Source organism: Salmo salar, chromosome 05, assembly GCF_965601325.2.
Source record: "Salmo salar chromosome 05, fSalSal1, whole genome shotgun sequence".
Taxonomy (NCBI): Eukaryota; Metazoa; Chordata; class Actinopteri; order Salmoniformes; family Salmonidae; genus Salmo; species Salmo salar.
Genome location: NC_138295.1, coordinates 34,685,117 through 34,711,096, shown reverse-complemented (window position 1 = coordinate 34,711,096; position 25,980 = coordinate 34,685,117). Strand labels below are relative to the sequence as shown.

General features: G+C 42.6%; 3 protein-coding genes across 4 annotated transcripts; 2 read left to right on the top strand and 1 right to left on the bottom strand.

Moving 5' to 3' along the window:
* Positions 1 to 2,873: 2,873 nt before the first annotated feature.
* On the top strand, positions 2,874 to 11,571 carry setd7 (SET domain containing 7, histone lysine methyltransferase). Its single transcript, XM_014199612.3, has 8 exons — positions 2,874 to 3,042; positions 4,551 to 4,680; positions 4,797 to 4,998; positions 5,169 to 5,358; positions 5,451 to 5,532; positions 7,102 to 7,219; positions 9,529 to 9,686; positions 10,274 to 11,571. Exons 1-8 carry the CDS (start codon positions 2,931 to 2,933, stop codon positions 10,461 to 10,463), a joined length of 1,182 nt encoding a protein of 393 aa, XP_014055087.1. The 5' UTR covers positions 2,874 to 2,930; the 3' UTR covers positions 10,464 to 11,571.
* A 269-nt stretch (positions 11,572 to 11,840) lies between these two features.
* zgc:113425 (uncharacterized) lies at positions 11,841 to 17,442 on the top strand. Of its 2 annotated transcripts, none has more exons than XM_014199611.3 (6): positions 11,841 to 12,221; positions 12,361 to 12,420; positions 12,579 to 12,710; positions 16,388 to 16,534; positions 16,666 to 16,726; positions 16,870 to 17,442. In XM_014199611.3, exons 1-6 carry the CDS (start codon positions 12,057 to 12,059, stop codon positions 16,971 to 16,973), a joined length of 669 nt encoding a protein of 222 aa, XP_014055086.1. In that variant the 5' UTR covers positions 11,841 to 12,056; the 3' UTR covers positions 16,974 to 17,442. The 2 variants fall into 2 exon arrangements, with proteins under 2 accessions (XP_014055086.1, XP_014055085.1); XM_014199610.3 differs by having other exon boundaries at positions 11,842 to 12,221; positions 16,867 to 17,442.
* A 1,717-nt stretch (positions 17,443 to 19,159) lies between these two features.
* Positions 19,160 to 20,704, bottom strand: rab33b (RAB33B, member RAS oncogene family). Its single transcript, NM_001146637.1, has 2 exons — positions 20,219 to 20,704; positions 19,160 to 19,820 (listed from the first exon to the last, which is right to left on the bottom strand). The coding sequence occupies exons 1-2, from the start codon at positions 20,447 to 20,449 to the stop codon at positions 19,320 to 19,322; spliced, it is 732 nt and encodes a 243-aa protein (NP_001140109.1). The 5' UTR covers positions 20,450 to 20,704; the 3' UTR covers positions 19,160 to 19,319.
* Between the last annotated feature and the right edge of the window lie 5,276 nt (positions 20,705 to 25,980).

Genomic DNA, 25,980 nt, shown 5'->3' with positions numbered 1-25,980 from the left:
TCACCGGTGGCAAACTACCTGCCCTCCAGGACACCTACAGCACCCGATGTCACAGGAAGGCCAAAAATATCATCAAGGACAACAACCACCCGAGCCACTGCCTGTTCACCCCGTTATCATCCAGAAGGAAAGGTCAGTACAGGTGCATCAAAGCTGGGACTGAGAGACAGAAAAACAGCTTCTATCTCAAGGCCATCAGTCTGTTAAATTCTGTTAAATAGCCATCACTAGCAGATTAGAGGCTGCTGCCCTATATACATAGACTTGGAATCACTGGCCACTTTAATAATGGAACACTAGTCACTTTAATAATGTTTACATGTTTTGCATTACGCATCTCATATGTATACACTGTCTTCTATCCTATTCTACTGTATCTAAGTCTATGCTCCTCTGACATTGCTCGCCCAATATTTATATATTCTTAATTCCATTCCTTTACTTTAGATTTTTGTGTATTGTTCTATATTTCTGTTAGATATTACTGCACTGTTAGAGCTAGAAACACAAGCATTTCGATACACCCGCAATAACTACTAAACGCGTGTATGTGACAAATATTATTTGATTTGGGTTTGATTTGATTTGAGAGTCTGAATACTAATGTAAATGTAATATTTAATAAATATATATATTTTCAAAAATGTCTAAACCTGGTTTTTCTTTGTCATTATGGGGTTTTGTGTGTGTATATTGAGGGGGGGAAAAGAATGTAATCTATTTTAGAATAAGGCTGTAACAAAATGTGGAAAAAGTCAAGGGGTCAGAGTACAGTCGTGGCCAAAAGTTTTGAGAATGACACAAATATTCATTTTCAAAGTCTGCTGCTTCAGTTTGTATGATGGCAATATGCCTATACTCCAGAATGTTATGAAGAGTGATCAGATGAATTGCAATTAATTGCAAAGTCCCTCTTTGCCATGCAAATGAACTAAATCCCCCCAAAAACATTTCCACTGCATTTCAGCCCTGCCACAAAAGGACCAGCTGACATCATGTCAGTGATTCTCTCGTTAACACAGGTGTGAGTGTTGACGAGGACAAGGCTGGAGATCACTCTGTCATGCAGATTGAGTTCGAATAACAGACTGGAAGCTTCAAAAGGAGGGTGGTGCTTGGAATCATTGTTCTTCCTCTGTCAACCATGGTTACCTGCAAGGAAACACGTGCCGTCATCATTGCTTTGCACAAAAATGGCTTCACAGGCAAGGATATTGCTGCCAGTAAGATTGCACCTAAATCAACCATTTATCGGATCATCAAGAACTTCAAGGAGAGCGGTTCAATTGATGTGAAGATGGCTTCAGGGCGCCCAAGAAAGTCCAGCATGCGCCAGGACCGTCTCCTAAAGTTGATTCAACTGCGGGATCGGGGCACCACCAGTACAGAGCTTGGTCAGGAATGGCAGCAGGCAGGTGTGAGTGCATCTGCACGCACAGTGAGGCGAAGACTTTTGGAGGATGGCCTGGTGTCAAGAAGGGCAGCAAAGAAGCCACTTCTCTCCAGGAAAAACATCAGGGGCAGACTGATATTCTGCAAAAGGTACAGGGATTGGACTGCTGAGGACTGGGGTAAAGTAATTTTCTCTGATGAATCCCCTTTCCAATTGTTTGGGGCATCTGGAAAAAGCTTGTCCGGAGAAGACAAGGTGAGCGCTACCATCAGTCCTGTGTCATGCCAACAGTAAAGCATCCTGAGACCATTCATGTGTGGGGTTGCTTCTCAGCCAAGGGAGTGGGCTCACTCACAATTTTGCCTAAAAACACAGTCATGATTAAAGAATGGTACCAACACATCCTCCGAGAGCAACTTCTCCCAACCATCCAGGAACAGTTTGGTGATGAACAATGCCTTTTCCAGCATGATGGAGCACCTTGCCATAAGGCAAAAGTGATAACTAAGTGACTCGGGGAACAAAACATAGATGTTTTGGGTCCATGGCCAGGAAACTCCCCAGACCTTAGTCCCATTGAGAACTTGTGGTCAATCCTCAAAAGGCGGGTGGACAAACAAAAACCCACAAATTCTGACAAACTCCAAGCATTTATTATGCAAGAATAGGCTGCCATCAGTCAGGATGTGGCCCAGAAGTGAATTGACAGCATGCCAGGGCGGATTGCAGAGGACTTGAAAAAGAAGGGTCAACTTTGCAAATATTGACTCTTTGCATCAACTTCATGTAATTGTCAATAATAGCCTTTGACATTTATGAAATGCTTGTAATTATACTTCAGTATTCTATAGTAACATCTGACAAAAATATCTAAAGACACTGAAGCAGCAAACTTTGTGAAAATTAATATTTGTGTCATTCTCAAAACTTTTGGCCATGACTGCACTTTACGAATGCACTGGGATGTAGACAGGAGGAGTATTTATATATCAGCTGAGACAAAATGCTGCAATTGTGCTGGTGAACATCCACCCGAATTTCTGAAGTGTCCTGTTAGGGAGAAGGAGATGGAGGTGGCAAGAATAAGGGCTGTCTAGAATGTCTCCCATCCGTAGGCATTGAGAAGAGTGGAAGAAAGGCATGAAGTTGAAGACGTAATGGTAGTAGGAGTCGAGCCACAATATGATGTTCCTTGTCAACAGAGGGATCCTGACATGTTCCATGTTAAGAAGGTGAACTTTGTAGCGTTTACTTTGGTTATCAACTGCACAGAGCAAACGAGAGACAATCGGAGAAAATTGGCATGATTGTGAGTGCAATTGAGCGTTTTTGGGGACTTGGGAACTTTTCTGAAGAGGCATTACAAGGAATCTTGTTGATGAATGCTCCGTCTCCCCGCAATGTAATATATTATTTTTGTTTTCTTTCAATACCCGGTACAGTAGGTGGCGGCAATACACCTATAGGTGTATTCTGCTTAACACTTTAAAGAAGAAGAAGAAGAAGAAAAGAGCTGAGGGAAGCAGTGTAGTGATAGATGAAGTGCAGAATATTACAAAACCGACCGCCACACGTCAATTCTCTGCGCGTGCCATCCACGGCAAGGGCCACTATGGACAGCGATGATGATATGGAAGAAGTCGTTGAAGGTACGGAAAAGGCTGGAAAACGCATATGCGTCGTTTTTTTGTGTATTTGTTACATATTTTCCGTTAAATTCTCCGCATAATATATGGTGAACAAATTGATATTATGGTTTTTGACAGGGGTTGCGGGCCCGTCGCGCCCGGGACTTTATTTCCGATGGAAGCCCACAATTCGGGCGAGCGAGGCAGCAGTAGGGACACAAAAATGGGCTGATGTGCTTTGACACTCTTGAGTTAAAATGCAGTTAGAAAAATTATTACATTGTATACGTAGGCTAGGTCGATACGTGTGCCAAAATTGTAGACTTGACCTAAAGTTTGTCATATTAGGTGCTGTGCTAAATCCGTGGCACTTTATTAACCGTAGGCCTACTTTATTTTACATCACACAATTGTTACTTTTAGAACTTATTTTTGTTATTCACAGCCAACATGTGTTGACGCAGTAACATTGTTTTTAGGGAATATCAGGGGTAATATGATATTCATAGGGTCGGACGACCGTGTGCGTGCGAGTTCTTGTACATGTTGACAATTCCATATGTAGCTGCTGGCACCTGGTTACTTACATTTTGTTTAGGGTTGAGTTAAACTAAAATAATTAAATACAGCAGACAACCATTAGATTCGGCTGCAACACCCTCAGAACCAACTAGTCTTAAAGCTCCCACTCCATGGCCCAAATAGTAATTAATATCAGTTAATGTGGTCCTGATAGCTCGCATAAAAAGGTGTTCGGGGGGCATAGGCTACTCATTCAGTTAAAATGATCACAAGAGCAGAGAAAGGCCAGTGCATTTCGCAACCCACACATTATTTACTGCACACACTCTATGTAATTGTTTGAAACCTGGACGTTTTACCAAATTAATAAGGCATGTCTTACCTTGCTTCATGGTAGCCTAGCCAAAATCCGACCATAGTAACGTTGAGGGAATTATTACTCGTATGACATTGAAACCAGCATTTCTCTTGGTTTACAAATCAACATTTCTTTCACCAGCCAGAGGCACAAACCTAGTCATATTATATGACTAGGATTGTGCCTTTGGTTGATGAAAATGTTGCTTTGGAAACCAAGCGAAGCAAGGTATAGTATTACCAACCCTGAAGTGGTGCTGCCATAGCACACAAGTGGTCAAGTTGCCTGAATATTATCAGACCTTGATCTGGATCAGTACAGCAAGCACAGTAAAGGGTGCATTTATCATCTGGACTCAGTTTTTCAAAAGTTATCTGGACATTTTTGCCTATTGGATAGGATTAAATGCATAGGAATAGAACAGGTGTCCCCATTCAAGTCGATGAGTCGTCCATTCTATTCATTCTATGCATTTAATCCTATCCGATAACTTTTGAAAAACTGGGCCCAAATACAGTGAATTGGCAATAATGCAGACTCCTAAATGTATGGTTCTATTTCTGAGATGATTTGTAGCAATGGAGACTGTTGAACTCCAGTGTAAACTGTCTTGTGCCTCTGTACAATCCTGATGTGTGTGCGTATCCAGGCCCTCTGGATGAGGATGACCAGCCTCACGGGTTCTGTACAGTCACCTTCTCCTCCAGTGATCGCTTTGAAGGACATTTTACACATGGAGAAAAGAATGGGAAGGGCAAGTTCTTCTTTTTCGATGGCAGGTATGATAGAAAAGCATACACAGTCCACGTGTGACTGATCTCACTCGCTCAATCAGGCTCTTATCAAGCTACGTTGCCTTGCCTTAATTAACCCTCTCCCTTCCTCCCCTCCACAGTACCTTGGAGGGGTTCTATGTGGACGATGCGTTACAGGGTCAGGGGGTATACTCGTACGAGGATGGAGGGGTCCTCCGTGGGACCTATATGGATGGGGACCTCAACGGCCCTGCACAGGAGTTTGACTCTGAGGGCCGGCTGATGTTTGAAGGCCAGTACAAAGACAACAGCCGCTGTGGGGAGTGTTGGATCTACTACCCTGTGAGTCATCATACTCACCTGTAACTTGTTATGTTACGCTACACAAGTTACATTGATGTTATAGGGAGTAGGACCTACCACTAAAGTTGGTTGCTCTTCCATATTCGATAATGAAGAATGAATTGATTGAACACTCTAATTGCTGTCTGTCTGTGTGTGTGTGTGTCCAGGACCGTGGCAGTGTATTTGGGCAGGTGAACGAGGATGGCGAGATGACCGGTAAAGCGGTGGCGTATGTTTACCCTGATGGCCAAACGGCTCTCTACGGGAGCTTCGTGGAGGGGGAGCTGATCGAGGCTCGACTCGCCGCCCTGGTTTCCATGGAGACCGCCAGACCACACTTTGATGTTTCATCTGACAGTAAGTGACATGACACACAGCACAAGTAAACTGGTAATCAAATATAATGCTATATGGTTTCTAAAATTTCAGCATTTCCTGTTCTTTCTTAGGCCCTGTGTACTCCTATGATAAATCCACTTCCACCTGTATCGCTACCCACACTCTCCTTCCAGACCCCTATGAAAGCAAAAGGTAAGTACAGTGCATCCAGAAAGTATTCAAACCCCTTGACTTTTTCCACATTTTGTTACGTTACAGCCTTATTCTAAAATGTATTAAATAAATAAAAAGTCCTCATCAATCTACACAATACCCCACAATGACAAAGTGAAAACAGTTTTTTTAATTTATTTTATTTTTGCAAATCTATATGAAAAAAAAAAAAATACTTATTTACATAAGTATTCAGACCCTTTGCTATGAGATTTGAAATTGAGCTCAGGTGCATCCTGTTTCCATTGATCATCCTTGATGTTTCTACAACTTGATTGGAGTCCACCTGTGGTAAATTCAATTAATTTGATATGATTTGGAAAGGCACACACCTGTCTATATAAGCTCCCACAGTTGACAGTGCATGTCAATACAAAAACCAAGCCACGAGGTCGAAGGAATTGTCCATAAAGCTCCGAGACCGGATCATGTCAAGGCACAGATCTGGGGAAGGGAAGCAAAAATTGTCTGCAGCATTGAAGGTCCCCAAGAACACATTGGCCTCCATCATTCTTAAATGGAAGAAGTTTGGAGCCACCAAGACTCTTCCTAGAGCTGGCCGCCTGGCCAAACTGAACAATCGAGGGAGAAGAGCCTTGGTCAGGGAGGTGACCAAGAACTCGAAGGTCACTCTGACAGAGCTCCAGAGTTCCTCTTTGGAGATGGGAGAACCTTCCAGAAGGACAACCATCTCTGCAGCACTCCACCAATTAGGCCTTTTATGGTAGAGTGGCCAGACGGAAGCCACTCCTCAGTAAAAGGAACATGACAGCTCGCTTGGAGTTTGCCAAAAGGCACCTAAAGGACTCTCAGACCATGAGAAACAAGATTCTCTGGTCTGATGAAACCAAAAATTGAAATCCTTGGCCTGAATGCCAAGCGTTACGTCTGGAGGAAACCTGGCACCATCCCTACGGTGAAGCGTAGCGGTGACAACATCATGCTGTGGGGATGTTTTTCAACGCCAAGGACTGGGAGACTAGTCAGGCTCGAGGGAAAGATTAACAGAGAAAAGTACAGAGAGATCCTTGATGAAAACCTGCTCCAGAGCGCTCAGGACCTCAGACTGGGCCGACGGTTCACCTTCCAACAGGACAACAACCTTAAGCAAAAAGCCAAGACAACGCAGGAGTGGCTCCAAGACAAGTCTCTGAATGTCCTTGAGGGGCCCAGCCAGAGCCTGGACTTTCTCTCATTCTTCTTTGGAGAGACCTGAAAATAGCTGTGCTGCGATGCTCCTCATCCAACCTGGCAGAGATTGAGAGGATCTTCAGAGAAGAATGGGAGAAACTCCCCAAATACAGGTGTGCCAAGCTTGTAGCGTCATATCCAAGGAGACTCTAGGCTGTAATCAATGACAAAGGTGCTTCAACAAAGTACTGAGTAAAGGGTCTGTATACTTATGTAAATGTGGTATTTCCGTTTTCCATTTTTAATACATTTTGTTTTTGCATAGTCGAAGGTAAACCCATAGGATATGTCTATCGCATAAAAGGGAGAAGCTGATCTGAATTCAGTTTTGCTGTTTCATTCCCTGTTGTGTCACAGGGTATTTGTGGCAGACTCACTGATCTCAGGAGCAGGAGAAGGCTTGTTCGCCAAGATGGATGTTGAGGCCAATGTTGTAATGGCCTTTTACAATGGAGTACGCATCACACACTCAGAGGTAAGAGGGAGACAGAGCTGTTTGTGTGTCAAATCGAATGTTACTTGTCACGTGCTTTGTAAACAACAGGTGTAGACCAACAGTGAAATGCTTACTTACGGGCCCTTCCCAACAATGTAGATAGGGGGGAAAAATGGAGAGAAAGAATAACACAAGGAAATAATAGACAATGAGTAATGATAACTTGGCTATATACATGGGGTACCAGTACCAAGTCAATGTGCAGGGGTACAAGGTAATTGAGATAGATATGTAGAGTGGTTCCTCCTTTAAAAGTTGCGAGCGTACACCGTGGGACTTAAGTAATTTGTGGTTTAGTACGGTACCCTGCGTCACCACTTCATTGCTCCAGACAAGGGGGAGTTGGAGCACTGATTATGCTTTTGGGTCCTACAGTTTCTCTGACAATGAATGGGTGACACAAACCTAAATAGAAACTGATAATTGTGCACGACTTCAGTATTACTTACTAAAACTGTTGTTACACTAAGGTTTATATTCTTTAATTTTGTTAGAATTAGAATTATTTTGCTCTTACTGTAGGCCACTCCCGACCGGTGACGTTGTACAGCGCCTGAGTGGCGCAGCGGTCTAATGCAAGCTGTGTTGCTACAGATGCTGGTTCAATACCCGTGCCAGCCTCGACTGGGAGACCCATGAGATGACTGTAGGTTTTTGGTTTCTCTCCCTCTAAAAACAGAAATAAATAATTCTAAATAACAAACTGGCTTTATTTACGAGTTAGTAACAATGTCTCACCCCATGCCCAAGAATGGCCTTTTTCTCGCTCATTTTAGGTTATTTGAAAATGAAATAATCTCCAAAATATTTAAGGGGCATTGCACTAATAATGGCACTGACTAGGGAAAGGTTCCCGCTGTTCTGTTCTTAGTGCCAGTCTGCACGTTCAAACTAAAACCATGTAACTAATAAGGTCATCTTTATGCTTTCATTAATAAAATAATGATAAAAATACTCTGGCATTTTGAAGATGTTTATTTAGTTATGTATCCATAACGATTTACTATGGGAATAAATATCACTGAATTGCAGAAATATCCTCATCCTCTATATGTAATTATTGGCGGAGAGTCACGTCATATATTTCAATAAACTGTAGGCCTACCGTAGAAGACATGAGTCTCACTAGTGTTGAGTAATGTGCTGTTAAAAGTGGCGTAGGTCTTATTTATTTAAAGAGCATATTGACGTTAGAAGCAATAGCCTACAACTATTTTAGTACCGTTTTGCGCTGCTCTGAGACAAGCATGGGGACTGAGAATTATTTTTCACTGAATCTCCGTTTGGGTGTTGGTTAGACTAGAATTATAAAATTAGGGTGTAGAAATGTTATGCTCTTAGTGTAACATTTATTTAACTAGGCAAGTCGGTTAAGAACAAAATCTTATTTACACGGACAACCTACTCATTCCTCCCCGTCGGAGAATTGAACCCTGGTCTCCCACGCGCGTGCCCTGCCCGCACGACACGGATTCTTTAGCTAAATAGCCCAGTAATATACTCCTGACCGTCACATTGTACAGCGCCATATTTTCCGTTCCATCCTAGAGGGTTTTTCTTGGAATAGAAACACCGTAATATTAATTAAGCACGTACCAGTCAAACGTTTGGACACACCTACTCAATCCAGGGTTTTTCTTTATTTTTACTATTTTCTACATTGTAGAATAATAGTGAAGACATCACAACTATGAAATAACACATATGGAATCAGTTAAGAACAAATGATTATTTACAAGGACAGCCTACTCCTTCCTCCCCGTCGGGGAATTGAACCCCTGTCTCCCGCGTGTCCGCATTCTCTACTCAAAGATGCCTTCTGGTGGTCAAACTAGCACCAACTAGCATAAATGGTACCAGTGGTTCACACTTAAATAATGTGCCATAGAATTCTGTGGCACCATGCAAGCTGCACCGTGGCACGCTGCAACTTTTAAAGGAGGAACCACTGTAGGTAGGGGTAAAGTGACTAGGCAACAGAATAGAAAATAAACAATAGCAGCAGTGTATGTGATGAGTCAAAATAGTTCATGCAAATATGGTCAATGCAGATAGTCTGGCTAGCTATTTGGTTAACTATTTACGTGTGTGTGTGTTCATGCAAAACCAGCTTAAGCTCTAGGCGATGTGTTATGTATAATTTTCACAAGGTATGAGCAATAATCAATCACATGGCAAACCAAATACTGTGTATATAGATGTCTGTGCTAAACAAAACTTAATTTTCAAATTAAATACTTGTTTTTTTTGTTGTTGTTGTTTGTGGCGTTGCCAACGATGCTTCCCAGGTAGACACTAGGGATTGGTCCCTGAACGGGAATACCATCTCCCTGGATGAGGACACGGTGATCGATGTTCCCCAGCCCTTCCACCAGATGGACAGATACTGTGCTTCGCTGGGACACAAGGCCAACCACTCCTTCACCCCAAACTGCAAATACGACCCGTGAGAATAATCCAAGCATAGCAGGAACAAATATGACCCAACTTGAGAGTAACATGATGTTCAGGAGGGTACAATGTTCTGAAGAGTAAAGATGGAAATGTAATGTATTCTAGGGTTAGACGGTATGCAGATTTTCATACCATTTCTGTACCAGACCGGGGTATACAGTGTTACTGAAAGTGCACACAAGGTGTGTTTTTAATAATAAAAAATAATAATTAAATGCAACAAACAATTTAGGCAACAGGGATCTTGAGATTGAATGTCTGCTGTAACCATGAAGCTTGATCTTTACATCTAACCACTTAGCTAGTAAGGTAGCAAACCAAATTCATAGCTGGAGCCCTGTGCTGGATAGATTGTATTTCTTAGTTATACTTATAATTAAAAACAGTGGCGTAGCATGCAGCCCCCGCGAGGCGTGGGTGCCCCAAACCCCCTCCCCCATTTTTTTACAATTTTTTTACAGTATTGAAAATCATACCGTTGGTATAAACTATATATATCGTCCGAGCCTAATGTGTTCTATTCCAGCATATGTTCCATTATTAAAAACACGTCTGTCTGTTGTTCATTTGTTTTCTCAGATTCGTCCACCCTCGTTTTGGACCCATCAAGTGCGTCCGCACCCTGCGGGCGGTGCAGAGGGATGAGGAGCTGACTGTTGCTTATGGTTACGACCACGAGCCATCGGGGAAGAGCGGTCCGGAAGCACCAGACTGGTACAAACAGGAACTGCAGGCCTTCCAGCAAAGACAGGCTACCAACGGGCAGTAAAACAAAACGCATTACTACTCCACTCAATCTACCCAAACAACTACTACAATTAAGCATCTACTACTCCAGTCGTATAACTGCTACCCACCGCCCTGCCCTTTGCACAGGAGCAATAAGTCCCAAAATGTAAAAAATTAAATGTATTCAAAATACTGACCCGGTTGGGGGAACTTTCCAGACCTGAACTAATGTTACCCAAACACCCTCTACCTTAACAGTTCCCTCAATGAAGCCCTGCTTCAACCTCCACCTACTCATTAATAACTGCCCTCCTCTAGACTGAACCCCTCTGCCTGAGCCCCCAGTCTTGCTACGGCTGCTCCTTGAGGACAAATGGCACACTCTTTCCAAACATTGAAGGATTGTTCCAGAGCTTGGCATCACAGGTGGAAGGTGTGATATGTCGCTTTGTACGGTATAGGAATGGGACACTGCTGTACGTGGGTGAGGATGTTATGGTGCTATGGAGATCAGCACTAACCCGGCCACACTTGCACTTAAACACAGGAACCTATGGTTCACGTCAAGAGACCAATCAGATGTAATGTACAAGGTTTACTGCTGTATTTGCTGCTTTGTGAGTCTTGTTCTCCCCAGCCTGTCTTTTATACAACCTATGGACATGAACTGGTATGTGGAGTGTCCTTGATATTAATTTGGTAATTGTGTTGAAGTTAGACCCCTATTCCTTTTACTCTGCTGTGACAGGGTGTGTACTGGCTGTTTAAACCTTGTTCCTGTGTGAATCTGAATAGGTTTCATGGCATTGCCAAATAATTTCCCCAACATCATCTGAATATAGTATAAATCAGGATCTAAATGGCCACTTACAGTAAATTGACATGGTTGGCCTTCTAACCTTATTTTGACATGCATTAAATACTAACCAATGATGTCTATAGTTCATTAGTTTACATTCATTTATCAACACTTTTCTCACCTTTTGGTTTGTGTTATTGTCAACTCTGCACATGATTCAGACCAATAAGTGAGCTCAACTTTGGAGACTGCTTCTCTTTTGGATAAAAAGGTAAACTGTGATGGAAATAGCAACGGTAAACTCGTAAGTAGCCCAGACTAAACACAAATAAAGACAACATGAACCATCCCACTGTGACTTGCAAAGATTTCTTTATTCTAACGTGCTAGTTTAAACAAAGATTATGTGTAAATTATTCATTTATTGATTAATCTCTATTGGCAATAGTTTAGTATTCAAAACCAGATTTGTGTTAGCTCATGAAACGCAACATCACGAGAAGGAACTATCTCCTACCTACCAGAATGATGGCAGAGAAGGGGTTAAATATTTGCATTGTATTTCTTTGCTGTGCACCTGCGCGTGGGCGGGTTAATGGTTAACGCGCTGAAGTTCACCTGTCGTGCGTGAGTCAACAGAAACCAACACAACAGCCCGGAAGAAAGTCAATGAGCGGCAGGGTGAATGGACAGTTGACCGATTTAACAAAAGTATAATCAATTATAAAAATTTTGCAGTGAGAGAACTTATTGTGGAAGTCGGACTGGGTGTTTTTCTGTCAACTCGATAGGATAAAGGACTTTGGAAGCGCCAAAGTGAAAGTGCGTTGTGAGATGGACCGCTACCGGTATTTCATCTTTAACCAGCGCAGTGTCGTAGTTCTGGGCATTCTGCAGGTAGCATGTGCGGCGCTGTGCTTGGTGTGCGGATTCATTGATGCGTTTTTTCGGAAAAACACCACACTCAGTGAAACTAGGGCACCCGTGTGGGCGGGTTTGGTGAGTATGAGTGTATTTTCATATAAACCGATTTAATGATTCATCAAAATATAGAGGATGACACTGGACTATATTGATTTTGTGGTGACACGTTGGACTGTGCCTGTTTGTCGTCATTCATAATGACTTCCTCCAATAGATTATGGCCTGCCCAGGTGCGCTGGCGCTCTTGGCTTCCCAAAGGAAAAACCCAGTATTGGTAAGTGTGATAAAGGTAGCCTTGGCTTGATGCTACGTTCCTCCTATTGAATTATAATTAAATCACACCAAACATGACTGTTAATTTTGTCTGACTGAATGCCACAAAGGTGACAAATAATGTTAAATCCTCTAATAGCGTGGTTTGACCCTGTTCAGGTGAATGTAATGATCGTGGTCTCGGTGTGCTCCTGTGTTTCCGTGGTGATGGTGTCAGGTTACGCATGCCTAACTTTGACCTATGGCGAGAATGACAACGAGGTGTTCCACCATCACAACAACCTTGAAGTGGTAATACCCGACCCCACCACAAACGATCAACACAACGATCTCTTTCACACACAGCCCCAAGTCTGGTCTGTGTGTCAGTTAGTTTCTGTCACAAAGGATTTAGTCTGGTATATCCAACCTGGTCTCACAGCATTTTGTATAATTCTGTACGTAAATCCGAGGCAATCTATTTTAGCCAAACTCAACGGCAGAAAGAATCAAAGATTCGACCGCTGGTTGAACTGTAAATATCACAGATAGGAGCTTAGTTATCAGTGTCTTTGTTAATATGTCTTGTTCAAAAAAAGAAAAGTTGACCCTGAAAACCGTATTTTCAAAGACGAGTGGACGGAACAGTATTTATTCATTTTCCCCGCAACTAGCACAAAGCCAATGTGCCTGATATGCAGTGAGTCCGTAGCTCTCGTGAAAAGTGCCAATGTTAAGCGCCATTATGACACCAGACATAGTAAATTCGATCAGACGTATACCCTGAACACAGAGGTGAGAACAAAACAAGATGAACCAACTCAAATCCCAATAGGAGAGGTCCACCAAAGTCCTTGTCAATTCCCTGACAGCCCAACAACGTGCAATGGAGTGTTCACTGAGGATAGCTTGAGTTTTGGGAAAACACAAACTATTTTCAGATGCTGAGATGGTAGAAGAATGCATGTGTGAAGTTGCTGACACCTTGCTTGAAGGTCAACAAAAAGATGAGCTCAGGGAAAAGATCAAACAGATCCCACTGTCAGATTCCACAGCAATGAGGACAACTGGAATATTAGCTGAAGATTTAACTTCACAAATTGATGAGGCCATTCAGAATGCACCATGCATTTCATTAGCTGTGGATGAATCAACAGATGACAATGATAATACCCAGCTTCTGGTGTTTGTCAGATTTTATAACGAAACAAAGAAGGAAGTCTGTGAGAAACTGTTGGGCTTAACAAATCCAGACACACACAAACAGAGTGAGAGGACATCCATGAGGTCATCAAAGGGATGCTGACAAAAATGGGGAAAGGTCTGTGGTCTCCATCAGCACAGATGGCACTCCAGCCATGATAGGAAGAGGGAGGGGACTGGTTGCATGTTTGAAAGAGGACCACCCTGACCTGAAATATCACCACATCATTCATCAATCTGTCCAGTGTGCCAGTCTGGGAAAAGAGTGTTCTGAGGTCATGACAACGATGATGAAACTGATAAACCTTTTTGAGAGCAACATCATTCCTACAACACCACTTTCTATGAGGCATTCTGACAGAGGCCGATGCCAGTTTTGATGATTACTACTGCACAACAATGTCAGATGGTTCAGCAAAGGCAGGGTTTTGGAAGGCTTTTAGGCCATTCAGGAGGAAATCAAACCTTTCTTATCAGAGCAAAAGAGTGACATGGCAACTCAGTTTTTGGAAGATGAGAAAATTGAAACAGTTGGATTTTTGACAGACATCAAATCAAATGTATTTGTCACATACACATGGTTAGCAGGTGTTAATGCAAGTGTAGCGAAATGCTTGTGCTTCAAGTTCCGACCATGCAGTAATATCTAACAAGTAATATAACCTAACAATTTCACAACAACTACCTTATATACACAAGTATAAAGGAATGAATACGAATATGTAAATAAAAATATATAAATGAGTGATGGCCGAACGACATAGGCAAGATGCAGTAGATGGTATAGAGTACAGTATATACATATGAGATGAGTAATGTAGGGTATGAAAACATATAAAGTGGCATTGTTTAAAGTGGCTAGTGATACATTTAATTACATCAAGATGGCAAGATGCAGTAGATGGTATAGCATACAGTATATACATATGAGATGAGTAATGTAGGGTATGTAAACATTATATAATATGAAGTGGCTAGTGATAAATTGATTACATCAATTTTCCCATTATTAAAGTGGCTGGAGTTGAGTCAGTATGTTGGCAGCAGCCACTCAATGTTAGTGATGGCTGTTTAACAGTCTGATGGCCTTGAGATCGAAGCTGTTTTTCAGTCTCTCGGTCCCCGCTTTGATGCACCTGTACTGACCTCACCTTCTGGATGATAGCGGGGTGAACAGGCCGTGGCTCGGGTGGTTGTTGTCCTTGATGATCTTTTTGGCCTTCCTTTGACATCAGGTGCTGTAGGTGTCCTGGAGGGCACATTACATCACACCTTAATTAACTGAATGTTAAGCTACAGGGACAGGACAACACAGTGTCTGCTATGATAACAGCAGTCTGTGCTTTCCAGAAGAAATTGGAGCTTTTCAAGAATGACCTCCAGGGAGAACTTGTCCACTTTCCCAATCTTCTGGTGCAAACGCAGGGAGACAAAGATGTTCCCAACCGTGTTGATCGCATCCAGAAGCTGATGTATAACTTCAAGGCTTGCTTTGATAACTTTACTGTTGGATGAGAACTGCTGCTGCTCATTCAGAACCCCTTCTCAGTCACAAATGTGACAAAGTTGTCAGAAGAAGCAAAACAGATCTTTAAATGGGTAGATGTTGCATCACTGCAAATGGGGTCGATTGAGCTGCAAGAAAATGTGGCTTTGAAGGAACAGACTGGTGATTGTGACCCTGTCACATTCTGGGGAAAGATGGTGCCAGCAGCTGATGTCCCTGTTGTCAAGAAACTGGCACTATACATCCTGACCATGTTTGGCTCCACATACAGCTGTGACTCAGCCTTCTCCACAATTAAGTTTATTAAAAACAAATACTGCACCAGGCTTCCCAATGAACACTTGCACCAGTGTCTCAGAGTTTCTCTCACATCATTTGCACCAAAGTTCAAAGCAGATTATTTTTGTTAAAATCTCCTTTGTTCTCCAGAAAACATGCACTTTATTTAATTTAAAAAAAACATTTAATTCAAGGCCCATGTACAATGGTTCAAATAGTAGTTGAGTAACCCTGCTCTATTTAGTATGATATGTTACGTTTTGTCTGGTGTTTATTAATTTGTGGATGTCCATCACCCATTTCGTATGATATGTTACGAATTTGCCAAAAGTATTATGTTACGAATTTCAGCTAGGTGGCTAACGTTAGCTAGCTCGCTAGGTTAGGGTTAAGTTTATGTAACCAGTGTGAAATGGCTAGCTAGTTAGCGGGGTGTGTGCTAATAGCGTTTCAATCGGTGACGTCACTCACTCAGACCTTGAAGTAGTTGTTTCTCTTGCTCTGCAAGGGTCGCGGCTTTTGTGGAGCGATGGGTAACGGTGCTTCGAGGGTGACTGTTGTCGATGTGTGCAGAGGGTCCCTGGTTCGAGGAGAGGGACGGAAGCAATACTGTTACATTTAGAAGTTAGGTTAAAGGGTTAGAGGAAGGGTTAGCTAACATGCTAGGTAGTTGCAAAGTAACAAAGTAGTAAGTAGTTGAAAAGTTGCTAAAATGCTGAAGTTGGATTGCTAGACGTTCGCGTTGTACATTTGCCTTAAGTAACCATCTAAAAATCGAGAATGTCAGATTTACTTACGTAATAATACCAAATGCTCTGAGACCAGGTTGGTATATCTGACACTTCCTCCCTGATAGCCTGGGGATGAGGTTACAAAGGATTTGACTAAAGCAGAAAGTACTCTCTCTAAATCCTAAGGAGGTACCTAAATACCCTTCTTACACCCCAAACACATCTTGGATGGTTCATCAATAATGTGTGTTTCTCTGACTGCTCTACAGAGGTTTATGCTGAGCCGGATGGTGAAAGGGGCCAATGCCACCATACTGTTGGTCTGTATCGTCAGCCTGGTCCTCTCCTCTCTCATCGCCTTTGTAGGCTGTCGCAGTCTGCCCCTCTGTGGCTGCTATGATGGCCTCACTGGCCTGGTAAGAACATGTAGTAGTGCTAAACTACACTAAACCATTTCACAGCACTAGATAATCATACCTGCTAATCATGTAGTTAGTTGTCTGCCTAATCCTCCCATGTTTTCAGACTGTGTATGTGTGTGTTTCAGGAGATACTGGTCCCTCAGTATGACCCCAGCCCACAGACCGAGCTTGTGTGTACATGGCAAGGTAAGTTATCTAGGTGAGTGAGGAAGAGGGAAAGCTAGGTGGTCGAGCTCTGGCCAGTCTTAGGCTGAGAGTTTGCTACTGTATGTTGAGACACTTGTTTGGTATTGACCGTTAAGTGATACAGTTGCTCTCTCCCCCAGCAGGTAGCGAAGACAGTGTGTTAAACTCTCCAGTGAACTTCAGCGACAGATGTCCTGAGGAAGAGGAAGCGCCCTCCAAACTCCCCCCCTACAGCAGACTCACCTGAGAGGAATCCTCTAGACCAGTGGTTACCTAACCTAACCTTGTGAAAGGGGACTTCACAAGGTTAGGATGAAAACCAGCAGACCCAGCTATAGAGGATTGTTATGTTGTAGTGAGTAGCTAGCTATATTATTGTCCACTAGCATTTCACCAGAGAACCAAGAGGCAGAATAACAGATGCAATATACCACACATTTAATCTGCCATTTCCAAATAGATTTGTCTTTTTTACCACTTATTACCCATCTACTTGTATGTGTAAATCCCAGTGTAATATACACATACTTAGTGTAAATATGCCTTTTTTTATGAATTTGCCAAAGTATCAGCTTGGAAGTGCCTTGTGGTATCCCGTGACGGTTGACATGTACATGGTCCTTCTGTGAGGCTGCTCACGTTTGGATTGTTGCCCTGTTTTATAGGTGATTTTATATGCCATGTTATATTCAACTAAATAAATCTTCTGTAATGTTTTATTTGATCTTTCTTTAAGCGCCCCGTACCACAGACATGTTTTCCTGAAATAACAATGCCTTGAAATGTACCGAATGCTTTATTGTAAGGCTACACATAACATTTGTAATGAAATCCATAAATCATTGCAAGGCTTCACTCCCTTTTTTTTTGTTCCCAAAAGTTCAGACCTGATGTGTTCAGTCTCTCGCCGCAATAAATGGCGCCTTTCTCAAACATACTTATCGGGGCACTTGAAAAGAGCTGTCACGCAGTACACATACCTCTGTATCAAAAAGCCCAAATAAAATGAACTTAAATGTATGAACTGCAGAGAGCACCAACACATTACAAAACAACACTAAAGACCATATGAAAGTAAAACAAGAGTGCAAGGCAATTGATAAAGCCTACCATTTTCTGTGTCTAGTGTTGTAGACCAATCTAAGCGCAACAGGTCAGAGTGAATATTAATCTTGTAATTAATTTCTAACTGTATCCTGAGAAAAGGCCATCTATCTGAGCCCACAGTACGTTGGAGCAGCTGATTAACGTGATGTGGCATGTGTTCTACTGGCTACAGTCATTTTATGACAAGACTTACTGGTAATCTGACATACAGTACATAAACACAGTCACAAGTCTTAATTAGAGGGTCATTTCACTGGTGGGTTTTCATTGCAACTGTCCCATGTTTAAACAAGCAGAGGGGTGTATTAAAAAGCAGGATCAAGGAGTTAGCTAGCTAACTTGCCTAGATATTCTGAAATAATGTTAGAAAGATAATCTTGAAATGTGCCTGGTCTAAATGACTCAACAACCAAAACTATCTTAGTTTAGCTTTCTTAATTAACAAAAAGCAAATTATGTTTTCAAAAAAAAATCATAGTTAGCTGGCTAATTCATTGATCCTGATTTGTAGTATATCCCTCAGGTGCGTTAGCTAAGCTTAATAGGCAATAACACAGGTGCTGTTCTTTATACTCTTTTTGACACATTTTACAGACTTGTTGTAAAGATGCATTGATAGCAGTCATCCAATTAGTATGACGTTACATCCTGCAAAAAAAAAATGTCTACAAATTTTGGGGGGTCCAATTCGTACAGATTTGTTGTGCTTAAGATCCCAGACTGCATCTTTAACCAAAGCAGATTATGAAGAGGTAATGATGACAACTTTTGCCCCACATCAACAATGATATCATCAGGAGTGAGTGGTAAAGCGCAGCATCACGTTGTGTTTCACTCACAGTACTTTACTGCACATTTCTCTGATGTTATGCCACACGTCTTTCTCTCAGTCACACACGTAAAGCTGAAACTCACACACTTGCGATGGACCACAGGACCGGCTGTGATCCAAACACACACAAAGCAATGATGGCGATAGTAAAGGCATTTTGGATGACAACACACTAGGGTAGAGTGGATTGAATACGTGTGTGGTTAGAAATGTATTTTTTGTATTTTGTAATAGTTGTTTTATAGATGTGACATATGTAAGACATGCTGCATAATATAACGTTGCTTAGGAAACCATTTTATAGCTGTCTGCTTTATGCAGGGGCACAATTATAAACCCTATGGATGAGAATTTTGGTACAGAAACGCCTGAGTGATGTGCACTGATATGGCCTGCTGTAAACTATGAGGTATGTGTGCATTATTCCTACATGTAAATTGAGTATGTTGTACATCAACCAGGCAAACTCACAGTATTCTAGCTCAAACACAGTTCAGTGGAACCAGTCAACAAGTTTAATTTCAAACAAGTTCCCTTTTGATCTTTTTCTTTCCCATATCACAGATGTTTACGTTATATGATAATAGTCCTTCCTTTATCTCCCCTAACCTCCCTCTCTTGCTTCCCCCAATGCTATCTCTCACCCCTCCTCTCTCAGCAGCTGCAGGTCCAGCTCACCTTCTCCTCGCCCTCGTCCCTCCCCCTTATCAGGGTTACCGTGTCCCCACCTAACACCCCCCTGGGCAGCTGGCTAAGTATCAGAGGCTTCTGGGACTTCAGCTTGTGGGCCACCGTCATGAAGATGGCCTCCACGTGATCGCTGCTCCCCCGGATACTGTCACCGCTGCCGTCGCTGCTGGGGTTCTTGGCGGACGTCTCGAAGAGGGGCATAGAGTGGGCGTCGGCAAACTGCTGGGCCAAGTCCGTGCCCACCTGGACAGAGTTCTGCAGGTCACACTTGTTGCCCACCAGGATCCGCGGGACCTCCTGGCCCAGGGCGTGCTGCTTACACTCCTCGATCCAGGTCGGGAGGCTGCGGAAGCTGGCGGCGCTGGTCACGTCGTACACGAACACCACAGCATGCACGTTACGGTAGTAGTGCTGCACCATGCTCTTACGGAAACGCTCCTGGCCCGCCGTGTCCCATAGCTGGACCTGCAGAGGGAACGAGAGAGAGGGAGAAAGACAGTAAAAAATATAATGACACCTAACAGCTCCTTGGATGTATTGAAAGTCCTCAAAAACTGAAACACAGTAGCTAAACCTAATGTCCAGTGTGAAGGTGCTAGAGGATAAACTCAACTGTAATATGTGTATGATTCTACAGAGAGCAGTCGGTGCACCAGACAGATAGCTAGTTCTCTCTGCTGCCACTGCCCTTGAGATCAAAGATATAGACGTATGAAATTGATGCCACAACAACCCCCCCCCCCACCCCTCCCCCATGTGTATGAGGTAGCCTGCCTGCATTCATGCCCATGGTGTTAATATTGTGCGGTTTTAGAATAATCCAAACAAAAATGTTGCATGTTTTATGTCAACTATCAATTAACCTTGATTGTCTCGCCGTCAATCTCGATAAGTTTCTCCCGAAAGTCCACCCCGATCGTGGCCTCGGTTTTCTCCGGAAACTTGCCCGCACAGAATCGGTAGGTGAGGCAGGTCTTGCCCACCCCGGAGTCCCCAATCACTATGATCTTGAAAATCCGTGTCCGTGGTGGCGGAAGATGAGACGATACAGTCAGCGAACTGGTGAATTCCATCGACGACTCCACACTTGCCATATTGATTAGTTATTAATTATCGAGGGTATACTAGCTAGCTAACTGCCTAGCTAACCAACAGAGCTGTTGTGGCTTGCAAAACTGCCCCTCCAAATGCTAGCTGGATGGGCTGTTAAAATTAGACAAGGAATCTCGGCCAATACAAATGCAACTGGACATTCGTGACAAATCTGTGAGCTCCAAATATAAATGTATGACCATGCATTCGTTTTGTACTGACAATTTCACGTTGCTAGCTAACGCAATCTTTTAACTCCCTCCCTGCCCTATGTTAGATATAAAGTCACGTACAATGTTGACAGAAAACAAGACTCTCGCGAGAGGGAACCAAGAAAGTGAAAGCCTTTCTTGATTGGATCATATTCGACACAATGGGCGTTGCTTACAACACCAGCCCGCCTCCCTACCAAGCCCAGTCAAACACTAAAATAAGCATTACATGAGTGAGAATAAATAAATGAACTACAGTACTAAATATTTATTCAATTAACATGAAATAATAATAGTTATTCAGATGTTTGAAAATATATAAAAGTGTGAAATCCTGTTCATGTTTCAGAAAGTGTCTTTTAAGCTCAATTTCAAACAAACAATGTGTCTGGCCAAACAGTGGTCAGTGCTCCTTACCAAAGTCATCTCCTGTAGTGAAAAAGGCATCAACATGTCCATGAGTAATCATTCCCTCCTATTACAGTTAGAAAAAAGGTTATAAATGACAACATCTTTATTGTCATGACTGGTGAAAGTTCACTAATTTCCACTCTGTCCTTGTTTTGATTGATGTTGAGTTGCAGTGACTTTTTGATCCATGTAAACTTGTGTTTGTAACATTATTATCTACAGACAGACAGTAACCAACTAGACATATTCAAGCAGAGAGTACAGTACTTCGTATACGCACTATCATATCCCAGTTGAGTGATTTCTTTGCATAGACCCATGAATTGAAGCATGTTATTACACAAGTAATAACTCTATAGCCGACAGGCCCCTATAAGCATTGGGCTGGTGCTGGAGCCCCCCAGGGTTGAAGGCTGAGTATCTCCCTACAGGAACTGGTCTCAAGATTTTATGAAGAGGTCAACAAGGCAGGACACAAAGCATTAATACATATTCCAAAGTCATATTTGTATTTGCTAGGCCCACTTGTCGACCAACTAAGTGATCACAAAAAATATACAGTATGTCAACCTAATCTGATACGGTGTCTTTCTGTCATGTCTTCAGAAAGTATTCATCCCCTTTGACTTATTCCACATTTTGTTGTGTTACAGCCTGAATTCAAAATGTAATGAGTAAAACAATTTCTCACCCATCTACTCACAATACCCCATAATGACAATGTGAAAACATGTTTTTAGAAATGTTTGCAAATGAATTAAAAGTTAAATACAGAAATATCTCATTAACATAAGTATAAGCAACTGCCGTGTAGATTTGGCCTTGTGTTTTAGGTTATTGTCCTGCTGAAAGGTGAATTCATCTCCTAGTGTCTGGTGGAAAGCAGACTGAACCAGGCTTTCCTCTAGGATTTTGCCTTTGCTTTGCTCCATTCCGTTTATTTAGTATCCTGAAATACTCCCCAGTCCTTAACGATTACAAGCATACCCATAACATGATGCAGCCACGACTAAGTTTGATGTATTGGATTTGCCCCAAACATAACACACAAGAAAAAAAAAGTTAATTGCTTTGCCGCATTTCTTTTGCAGTATTACTTTAAGTGGCTTGTTGCAAACAGGATGCATGTTTTGGAATATTTTTATTCTGTACAGGCTTCCTTTTCACTCTGTCAATTAGGTTAGTATTGTTGAGTAACTACAATGTTGTTTATCTATCCTCAGTTTCCTCCTATCACTAAAATTAAACTTTGTAACTGTTTTAAAGTCACCATTGGCCTCATGGTGAAATCCCTAAGCGGTTTCCTTCCTCTCCGGCAACTGAGTTAGGAAGGACGCCTGTAGCTTTGTAGTGACTGGGTGTATTGATACACCATCCAAAGTGTAATTAATAACTTCACCATGCCCAAAGGGATATTCATTGTCTGCTTCTTTTTTTGTCATCTACCAATAGGTGCCCTTCTTTGCTAGGCATTGGAAAACCTCCCTGGTCTTTGTGGTTGAATTTGTGTTTGAAATTCACTGCTCGACTGAGGGTCCTTACAGATAATTACATGTGTGGGGTACAGAAATTAGGTAGTCATTAAAAAATCATGTTAAACACAATTATTGCACACAGAGTGAGTCAATGCAACGTATAATGTGACTTGTTAAGCACATTTTTACTTCTAACCTTATTTAGCCTTGCCATAACAAAGGAGTTAAATACTTATTGACTCAAATATGTCAACTTTGACATTATGGGGTTTTGTGTGTAGGTCAATGACAAAATATCTCAATTAAATCCATTTTAAATTCAGGCTGTAACAAAACAAAATGTGGAAAAAGTCAAGGGGTGAAATTACTTTCTGAAGGCACTGTATGAGATCATGGATCACTCGCTGGACTCAACTGTGGGATCTGGGATTACACAGCCTCCTTTGTCAACAAGTTCGGTAAGTAACTATGATCACTCAGTGAAATCAAACACACTGAGTGTACAAAACATTAGGAACACCTTCCTAATATTGAGTTGTACCCCCTTTTGCCCTCTGAACAGCCTCAATTCTTCAGGGCATGGACTCTACAAGTTGTCGAAAGCGTTCCACAGCCCATGTTGACTCCAATTCTTCCCACAGTTGTGTAAAATTGGCTGGATGTCCTTTGGGTGGTCGACCATTCTTGATACACACAGGAAACTGTTGAGCGTGAAAAACCCAGCAGTGTTGCAGTTCTTGACACACTGAAACCGGTGCCCCTGGCACCTTCTACCATACCCCTTTCAAAGGCACTTAAATATTTTGTCTTGCCCATTCACTCTCTGAATGGCACATATACACAATCCATGTCTCAGTTGTCTCAAGGCTTAAAAATCCTTCTTTAACCTGTCTCCTCCCCTTCATCTACCCTGATTGAAGTGGATTTAACAAGTGCCATGAATAAGGGATCATAGCTTCACCTGGATGCAACTGGTCAGTCTATGTCATGGAAAGAGCAGGTGTTCCTAATGTTTTGTACACTCAGTGTACACTATATATACAAAAGTATGTGGACGCCACTTCAAATTAGTGGATTCGGCTATTTCAGTCACAGCCGTTGCTGACGGGTGCATAAAATCAAGCACACAGCCATGCAATCTCCATTGACAAACAGTATAATGGCCTTACTGAAGAGCTCAGTGGCTTTCAACATGGCACCGTCATAGGATGCCATCTTTCCAACAAGTCAGTTTGTCAAATTTCTGCCCTGGTCAACTGTAAGTGATGTTCTTGTGAAGTGGGAAAATCGTCTGTCTTCGGTTGCAACACTCACTACCGAGTTCCAAACTGCCTCTGGAAGCAACGTCAGCACAAGAACTGTTCGTCGGGAGCTTCATGAAATGGGTTTCCATGGCCAAGCAGCCCCACACAAGCCTAAGATCACCATGCGCAATACCAAGCGTTGGCTGGTGTGGTGTAAAGCTCACCACCACTGGACTCTAGAGCAAGTGGAAATGCGTTCTCTGGAGTGATGTATCACGCTTCACCATCTGGCAGTCCGACGGACGAATCTGGGTTTGTCAGATGCCAGGAGAACGCTACCTGCCCAAATGCATAATGACAACTGTAAAGTTTGGTGGAGGATGAATAATGGTCTGGGGCTGTTTTTCATGGTTCAGGCTAGGCCCTTTAGTTCCAGTGAAGGGAAATCTTAACTCTACTGCGTACAATGACATTCTAGACCATTCTGTGCTTCCAACTTTGTGGCAACAGTTTGGGGAAAACCCTTTCCTGTTTCAGTATTACAATGCCCCCGTGCACAAAGCGAGGTCCACACAGAATTGGTTTGTCGAGATCGGTGTGGAAGAACTTGACTGGCCTCCACAGAGCCCTGACCTCAACCCCATCGAACACCTTTGGAATGAATTGAAACACCAACTGCGAGCCAGGCCTAATCGCCCAACATCAATGCCCGACCTCACTAATGCTCTTGAATGGAAGCAAGTCCCCGCAGCAATGTTCAAACATCTAGTGGAAAGCCTTCCCAGAAGAGTGGAGGCTGTTGTAACAGCAAAGAGGTGACCAACTCCATATTAATGCCCATGTTTTTGGAATGAGATGTTTGACGAGCAGGTGTCCACATACTTTTGGTCATGTAGTGTATTTTCCATGGAAACTAAGGGTTTGCATGGGACTACAAAATGTATGTATTCTGGCAATGTTAGAGCAGACAACTTTCAGATTTCAATCTTTCAACCAAAAGTGTTGTTTTTTAGATTGTGACCATTCTGTCCCAAACCACTCAGTTTAGCCTTCTTATTATAAAACTGAATGCACCAATTGTCTTAACATGGGTAATCTCTTAGGGCATATCGTGCTCCATCACTAAACTACTAGTTTACAAAAAGCCGTATGATTCTCTCCTAGATGACCAGTTAGTACGTCAACACGGAGAAGCTATTCCAGACGTGTCATCGTAGAGGAGCCCTGGCTACTGGGGGAATGTCAGCCCTGCTGCTGCCACAGGACAAGGACCCCTATAGAGCAGCCTTGGTAAACATAACCAAGACCTATTCTACACAGTCATTTCAGACTGAAGTTACTGGAGATCAAAGCTGGTGTTGATGGCTTCATGGTGCATGACCTAGGCTTGATAGAGCCCATGCAGAAAGTAAGTCCTTGATGTTGGACTTATTGAGCTGTTGTGCACAAGCTATACCTTTCAAGGAACTGTTGTCCTTCTCACTTGTCAGTCTCACACTATCACTCCCCACTCTTTCTCGCCCACTTCCTCCTCAGCTCTTCCAGCTACATACTCAGGGTGACAACCAGATGAACCTGCTTAGAGATGACCTCCTGGTTACCGCTGACGAGCTGCTCTGTATTCCAGCGGTTAGTTACTCAATAACATTGTGCTACTGTATATTTGTACTACACAATGCTATACATTTCTTTGGAATACAATTCCACATCTCATGTACTGTACTGCTCAAAACGTTATTCTAGGGTGGAGTAACCCTGACCAGCTTGAAGTATATCGCTGTAGGAATCCTGTTCATAGACGCTTGGCTCACAGTTGAGAATTCAAGGGTATGCATCATCCTGATGAACCATCATACTTATTTGGAACGGATATGTGATTGAGTAATGTTTATGTAATGTTCTATGGTTCTCCCCTAGGCAGAGGTCACTTTTTCTACAGGGGACAGGTGGAGGATTCTGCCATTGCAGAGTCCATGGTCCATTTCATCAAAGATATGTGTAGTGTTTTGTGTCCAGGTGTGGCAGTGGATCTGCCATCAAACACAGCTGGAGGATGATGGGAGGGTGGTGACAAGCTCCCTCACGACGCCAGGACAGTGGAGTCAATCCCCACCTTCCGGAGACACCTGAAACCCCACCTCTTTAAGGAATACCTGGGATAGGATAAAGTAATCCTTCTAACCCCCCCCCC

Excerpts from the sequence above, each read along its gene's own strand:
- setd7 (XM_014199612.3), top strand. The coding sequence starts at position 2,931 with ATGAAGTGCAGAATATTACAAAACCGACCGCCACACGTCAATTCTCTG. Across the intron at positions 3,043-4,550 it reads TATGGAAGAAGTCGTTGAAG|GCCCTCTGGATGAGGATGAC; the intron begins GTACGGAAAAGG and ends GTGCGTATCCAG. Across the intron at positions 9,687-10,273 it reads CCAAACTGCAAATACGACCC|ATTCGTCCACCCTCGTTTTG; the intron begins GTGAGAATAATC and ends TTGTTTTCTCAG.
- zgc:113425 (XM_014199610.3), top strand. The coding sequence starts at position 12,057 with ATGGACCGCTACCGGTATTTCATCTTTAACCAGCGCAGTGTCGTAGTT. Across the intron at positions 12,421-12,578 it reads AAAGGAAAAACCCAGTATTG|GTGAATGTAATGATCGTGGT; the intron begins GTAAGTGTGATA and ends GACCCTGTTCAG. Across the intron at positions 16,727-16,866 it reads GCTTGTGTGTACATGGCAAG|CAGGTAGCGAAGACAGTGTG; the intron begins GTAAGTTATCTA and ends TCTCTCCCCCAG.
- rab33b (NM_001146637.1), bottom strand. The coding sequence starts at position 20,449 with ATGGCAAGTGTGGAGTCGTCGATGGAATTCACCAGTTCGCTGACTGTA. Across the intron at positions 19,821-20,218 it reads TTGACGGCGAGACAATCAAG|GTCCAGCTATGGGACACGGC; the intron begins GTTAATTGATAG and ends TTCCCTCTGCAG.